General features: G+C 56.1%; 1 protein-coding gene across 1 annotated transcript; it reads right to left on the bottom strand.

Annotated features, from left to right (window-relative positions):
* Nucleotides 1-2350: 2350 nt before the first annotated feature.
* LOC145529985 (uncharacterized) lies at nucleotides 2351-4141 on the bottom strand. Its single transcript, XM_081550762.1, has 3 exons — nucleotides 3972-4141; nucleotides 3260-3572; nucleotides 2351-3009 (listed from the first exon to the last, which is right to left on the bottom strand). Exons 1-3 carry the CDS (start codon nucleotides 4104-4106, stop codon nucleotides 2381-2383), a joined length of 1077 nt encoding a protein of 358 aa, XP_081406888.1. The 5' UTR covers nucleotides 4107-4141; the 3' UTR covers nucleotides 2351-2380.
* Nucleotides 4142-6786: the final 2645 nt, after the last annotated feature.

Genomic DNA, 6786 nt, shown 5'->3' on the forward strand with positions numbered 1-6786 from the left:
CCTGGCCACTGTGATTGGCTCCGGACTGGGGCAGTGCCCAATCGGGGCCCAGGGCCGGGCCTCACGTTGGAAGCCAGGGGAAGACGAGCTCTCGTCCTGCTGGGGTAGGGGAAGGGGTGGGGCCGGGGGAGGTCAGGCTCCAGCAGTGGGAGGGGCTTGAGGTCCGCCTGCGGCAGTTGGTGACCTTCCTGCTCCCCTCAGGGCAGAGCCGCCGGCCTGAGAATGAGGGCGCTGCTGAGCCCAAGGCGCTGGGATGGCCCGCTGCTGCTGTGGTCCCAGAGCTCCACCCGAGACCTGAGGGAGGCCGTCTGCCCGTGAGTCCTCTCCCGCTTGTCTGTCAGCTTGTTTGAACCATGCTGGGTTTTCTGCCCAGCTGGCTAAGGGGAGTCCCTGGAAATGCAAGGGTGTGGGTTTTGGCAGACTTCAGGGAAGACATGCCAGATGAGCCTGGGAGACTCCAGCTTAATCTGGATTCAGGAGATATCTCTTCGGGCCAGCTAGTAATTGTAGGATAAGCCTAATGAGTCTTCACAGGATGAAGAGAGTAACGTGCCAAGGTAGCAATCGATGTCCTCATTCGAGAGGATGAAGCTGGTGCTCAGAGAAGGGGGGAACTTGGCCACAGCAAGGAGGTGTGCACCCAGACAGAACCCCCAGATCCGGCCATTGGAGCTCAGGGAGGCCACTGGTGTGGCTTGTCCCTGTGGCAGGGGCCGAGGCACGCAGCCCACCCTGATTCCTGCGGGGGCCTGACTTGGGAAGTGCCATCTGGTAGCTTTGAGACTCACCAAACCAAATTGCACTGGAGAGAGGAAGGACACCTTCCTTCATCCACCCCCCACCCCCGCCGGATTCCCACATACCCTGACCCCTTTCTCTTGATTTCGGAGCCATTTCCAGAGTCCCGCTCATATGACCTCATTCGAAGTGCACTGTGGACGAGCTGCCATCTGCAGCTGCTACCACAGCAGCCAAGGGCTTTAGCTCCCGAGTACCTCCCTTCCTTTGGAACTTGGGGGCCCTCTACTCCCCACTTGCACACCACAGACCTTTGCTGAGGATTGTGGGGACCCTCACTCAGTTTGCAGCACGTTGTAGCCATCCCTGTCCTCTCAATACCTCCCTTGCCACTCAGCTTGTGAGCCCCTTTGGAGCAGCATGGCCCACCTGGCTGCAACGGAAGAGACACAGCTGACAGTGAAACAACAGCTTAGATCTGACAGCCGGAAAGCTCTGTCAAAAGGGACCTCCCTCTTCACACCGTAGAGGCTGTAGGAGCCGCCAGGCTTTCGGAACCAGTGCAGGGGCCAAAATGACTCCACAGCCGTTTACCTTCCTGGGGAGGGTTCTGGCTCGAGTGGGAATGGCTCAAGTCTCCTAAGGTTCTGAAAGCCCACTGTGTGCAGATTCACGGTACACAGAGAGGAGAAGGTGGAGTCCTGCCCTGGAGGTGGTCACAGCTCACGGATGAGCCAGGCAGGCAGGCAGGCAGGCAGGCAGGGCATGAGAACACCTGAGCTGCCTTCATGAGTGAATGGTGTGGGGGCAGAGGAAGAGAAGCCGGTCTGCTCCCCCATGTGGTGCCCAGGGCAGGTTGTCCCCAGAGGAAACCCTTACGATGGTGAGGACTCTCACTGCTGTTTCCCAAGGGGTTCCGTCGGTGCGTGTCTTCCCCGGAGCGGTCAGGCCGTCTCTAAAGTACACTGGCCATGGGCATTGCCTCTCCTTGGAACTTCCCACGTGTTTCTCTTTTTTATGGAACAGTGATTTTTCTAGAGGGGTTCTGGGCCACAAGGTTGTTGGGTCATTTTCTAGCCTTCTGTCGTGAAGAACGCTTTCCTGGGCGTTGGGGTGGTTTGTTGTTCCAGCTCCCTTTCTTGGCTTCTTTTGGGAGCTGGTGCAACAAGAGGAGCTCAGCCTCTGCCTTCTGGCTGAGATGTCACCCTTCAAACAGCAATGCCTGCCTGGAGATAATGATGGCATTTGCCAAAAGGGCTTCGTTTGGCACATGATATCTTGAAAGGACGTACACCGTCCTGTCAGCTATCAAAGGCTAGTTCAAATGACATAAAAATGAGAACTCTCCAATGGAGTCTTACAGTAGGTGGAGAGTCCGAAAGAAACTCCTTCAGTCATTTCACTGAGAGTCATTGATTGGGGACACCAAGAATATAGGAAGGAATGCAGAAAGAAAAGTTGAAATTGTGTTCAGGATCGGGGGGAGGGATGAACAGGGCGTGCTTGCCTTGAATCCAGGCTTTGTTGGGGGGTGGGGCATAAAGATCAAACGGGTCTGAAACCACAAAGTGGTGATGGTAACACAGTATCACCAGAGTCACACAACAGTGTTCCCAAATTGCAACAATGATGAAAAAGTTTACTAATCCCAACTTAACCAACAAAAATACACGAAACCATACAAAAAGTAAAACATCACCAGTAAGGTGGAAACAAACCAAATGCAAAGCAGTTCAGGGGAAAGGAACTCCATGTCCCCTGGGGGCAGACCGAGTTGACGGCGTCCACGGTGAGCCGACAGGGATGGAGGCGGCAGAGCCGACCGCTCCCCTGGACGTGGTGTTTCCGGCAAGGGCTCTGGGTCTCTGTCCAGAGCGGGGGCTCGTTCTTCCTGCAGGGGCGGGTGAGTCATCGTCGGCGTCTGGGTGTTGCGCGGGAGCCAGGGCAGGCTCTCCCTGCCGAGGCGGTGACTCCTCCTCTGCCTCGGGTTCTCCTGCCAAAGCCCGAGCAGGTACAGGTGCACGTGGAGGTGGAGGTTCTGGCTGAGGGGGTGGGACATCAGTGCCTGGGGCTGGGGGTCCTGCAGGCACGGAGATCCGATCTGCCCGGTGTGCTGGCCAGAACCCAGCTGGCCTGGTGTCTCTGCGAGGGCAAGTCTCGGTTCTCCATCTGCCCTCGGTGGATCCCTGGGTCCTGCACCTGGAGCCACCACCTCTGTAGGGACAGGTCTGGGAAGTGGAGCCTGGTTCCAGTTGGAGGCCAGTGCTAGAGCTGGGGGAGAAGCAAAGTTTGCCCACAGGCCAGCCTTGGCATGTGCGTATCCCGGGACAGAAAGCTTCCAAGAGATTCCCAAAGAATACCCAGGGTCGGATGTCTTTTGGGACTGAAGTGTGCAAGATGGGGGTGGGGGTGTGAGGCCAGCGCTTGCTGTAGGCCCAGCAGCAACTTTCGGGGACTCGTCCCTGTGTAGCTCAGCACCCCCTCCCCACACACTCCCGTGCACCAGCCCCAGCGTCCTCACCTCTGTGCTCTGGCGTGCTGGGCTCCAGGTCCTCCTGCTGCCTCAGAGGCCGGGGTTCTCGGGACTCCGGGTCGGAGCCGGGTGTGCTGAGCTCCGTGGCAGCCTCAGACTGGGCCGCCGGGTGTATCCTGGGCGGTGTCTCGGCAGCAGGCCTTCCCCGCCTCCGCTTCGCCCCCGGTGGGGCTGATGCCTCCGTGGGCACGCTCACCTGGAGCCTGCACTGGGCCTCAGGGGCGGGGGGGTGGTGCTCCGACCCCTCCCTCCGGGAGGTGGACGGGGTGTCCCCGTCCTCGGCCTCATCACGTGGGAAGCTCTGCAATGACAGTGACCGTCAGCCAGCCGTGCTGGGAGTTTTCCGAGCTGGGCCTGGCCAGTGGAGCCGCTGCTTCTGCCTGCTCGAACTTCTCTTCCCAGAAGGGTCAGAGACGTGTGTCTGCTCAGATCCCCACCCGGGAGGAAAGAGACCCACCTGAGGGTGTGAGGCCAGCCTGGGCGGCCGGCGCTGCCCGCACTCTCCCCATCCCAGCCAGCCTGCTCTCCCCTGGGGTGTGGACACAACTTGCCCGTCGGCTTCTGACCCCACATCCGCCTGGGCTTCCTTGAGGGAGACACACCCCGAGAAACCCGCATCCACACACACAGGCAAAGGACCCGGTGTTTCCGGGTGGCATGGGAGAGGTGGCCTGGCCCGGCCTGGGGCTCCCCGTGTTACCTTTCTGTTTCTCCGGGCAAAGGGCCAGAGGCCTCTCGGGGGTGCCCTGAGCCAACGTTGACAGGGTGCCCACGCACACTGCCTGTGAGCTCTCCTGAGGACCCGGCCTCTGGGCAGGGGCAAACAGCAGAACATCCTGGCAGCAAGTGATCTGGCTGGGGGCTCCTCTCCGCTCTGGAGGCCTGGATACCCGGGTTGCGGGTTCTGTTGGGTTCTGTTGCCGGCAGGTGACATCATTTCCTGGGGTTCGTGCTGAGGTCCCTTCCCCAAAACTTCCCAAGGGAATCTCTGGGTTTCTGACTGCTCGACCACCCCCCTTAGGCCATGTGCAGGCACAGTGACAGCCACACTGCCCAGCCCACAGCCCTGGGGAGGCCTGGGTGCAGCCAGGGCCTGAGCTCCGAGGACCCCGCTGCTCTCAGACCAGGCTCCTTCTTCTCATAAGTGGTGTGGCCCTGGACAAGCGTATGCCCCTCAGGGTTTCCCCAGTCTCTCCATCTGCAGAGTGGGGGTCATTCTCCCATCTGCTTCCTAGTTCTGTCGGCCTACGAGCAGCTCCATGCCTTTCCACCTGGGGCCGATATCACGTGGAGCTTGTGCGCTGAGACTTCAGAAAGAAAGACTCCATCCAGGGCTGACACAGCACAGAATGGGGCAGAACGAGGCCTGGATGCGCCGTGGTACCCAGGAAAAGGCACTCCCCCTCCTGACTGTTTTGAGACCCCGCATCCAAGTTGGAGGACCGAAAGGAAGACTCGAAGGTCTCCCTCTCTTATAGAAAAGAGTAGCCAACTTTCTGGTCCTCTGTTTCCATTGAGATTCTGTTCAAGTGTCCCAGCTCGGCTTCTGCGGGTGGCTGAGCTTCTAAGGGCTCCCTGCGTTCTTGTCTTTTCCTCTCCAAACCTTCCGTCCTTTTCCCCCTTCTGGGGTGGATGGGCGCTGTCGTTGCTTCTACCTTCGAGACAGATTGATGAAAAGTCTGGACCGTCGATTCCTTTCCTCTCTCTGGTTCCGTGTCTCTCTCTGGCTCTGTCCCTCTCTTTTCCCTTCTCGATTCAGTCTGTGTCTTCCTCTTTCTCTCTCGTGTGTGGATGGATGGATGCTAGGAATGCACATGTATATGATTAGATGAGGGTTATGTTTTAGGGATAGGTTAGAGGGAGAGAAAGGCTTTAGGTCGGAGTTGGTCATGGGGGAAGGGTCAAGGGTGGTGGTGGTGTTTCTTGGAATCTGAGTGCTGTGCATTCTTCGTCTCTTTCCATATGAACCCCTTCTCAGATACACCACTTGCAAGGAGTCTCTCATGTTCCATTTCCTATCTTTTGCATTTCTGAATGCTTAGCTTCTGTGTTGTGAAGAGGTTCCATTGGATGGAAACCCGTTGGCGTACTTCGTTTTCCTCTTTCCCTTACTTGAAGAGACCCATTTCTACCTCCGCCCAGCAAATGGCAAGGAGACTCTGATGTTAAGGAGCCTTTGACCTACGCTTCTTTCTAGCTATCTCATGATATCAGTCTTTAGGGTGAGGTTTTTCCCCGATATTGAGGTGGTGTGAGATCAAAACCAATAGCGTTCTTCAGATGTAGCTGTCTGGTTTTCCCATGGACATTTATTGAAGAGGCTTTCTTGTTCCCATTTGGATATTCTCCCCTTCTGTGTCAGAGATGAGTTGACCATGGATGCCGGGGTTTGTTTCTGGACCCTCAACTTTATTCCATCGATCTGGATCTGTGTGTGTTGTTGTATTCCCAATAGCATACTGTCCTGCTGCTGCCGCTGCGGCTAAGTCACTTCAGTCGTGCCTGACTCTGTGCGACCCCATGGCCTGCAGCCTACCAGGCTCCTCCGTCCATGGCATTTTCCAGGCAAGAGTACTGGAGTGGGTCGCCATCGCCTTCTCCGATACTCTCCTGAGGATCCTAGTTTGGTCGTCTAATTTCCTTTCACACAACCTTGGATGTCCGTATCGGGGCTTTTTCGTCGGATTGTATTGACAATTTAGGCTCTTTTCTGTTTCCGTACCCCTTTTGCAATTCTTTGTTCGGTGCGAAAATGCATTGGCATTTTGGGAGGAATAGCATCGAAGCTGTGGATTGCCTTGTGGGGCTGTGACATCATTTTCCCAATAGGAATTCTTTCAAGCCCTGAGCACAGCTTCTCTTTCCAGTGGTTGGTGTGGGCTTGATCTTCCTTCTTCCATCTCTCGCCGTTTTGTCAGGACAGGTCCTTCCATCCCTTCTGGGTTAGATGGACTCGTGGGTATCACTTCAGTGAATGGCATTGTCAGTGGGGGTGATAATTCCCTTCTCATTGGAAGACTTTGCTGTGAGTATTAGAAATGCAAGTGATTTCTCTTCCCCTTCCTCCCTGTCCATCTCTCAGAGCCACCGGGAAACAGAGGCCTCATCCAGGGTCACACAGGCCTGAGGGAGTGCAACTAGACTGTTGTTTCTCCAGGCCCTCAGTGCTGGACATCATCCGGGATACTCTGTGTGTGTCTTCCTCAGTCTGCTGTCCCTTCAGACCTTTCCCTAGTTTTCACAGGCTTGTCGTGTTGGTGTTCTTTGTCTGTTTGGAGACACATCCTTGAGAAGCTTTGTGTTTCCACTCATTCGTCTCGCGATGTATGACCTGTCTTTTGCTTTTGTAATGAGGTCTTTCCCACAGTAGATATCTTTGATTTTGCAAAGTCCACTGTATTCTCTGGGTTGTTTTGTGAGCTTCCTTTTCGTTTTGTGTGTGAAGACTCAAAGCACATGTCCAGTTTCTGCTCATTGTTCTTCTAGATTTGTGACAAGTTTTCATGGAAACTTTG

This window comes from Giraffa tippelskirchi, chromosome 12 (assembly GCF_054371585.1).
Source record: "Giraffa tippelskirchi isolate mGirTip1 chromosome 12, T2T-mGirTip1v1.2.pri, whole genome shotgun sequence".
NCBI classification, from domain to species: domain Eukaryota; kingdom Metazoa; phylum Chordata; class Mammalia; order Artiodactyla; family Giraffidae; genus Giraffa; species Giraffa tippelskirchi.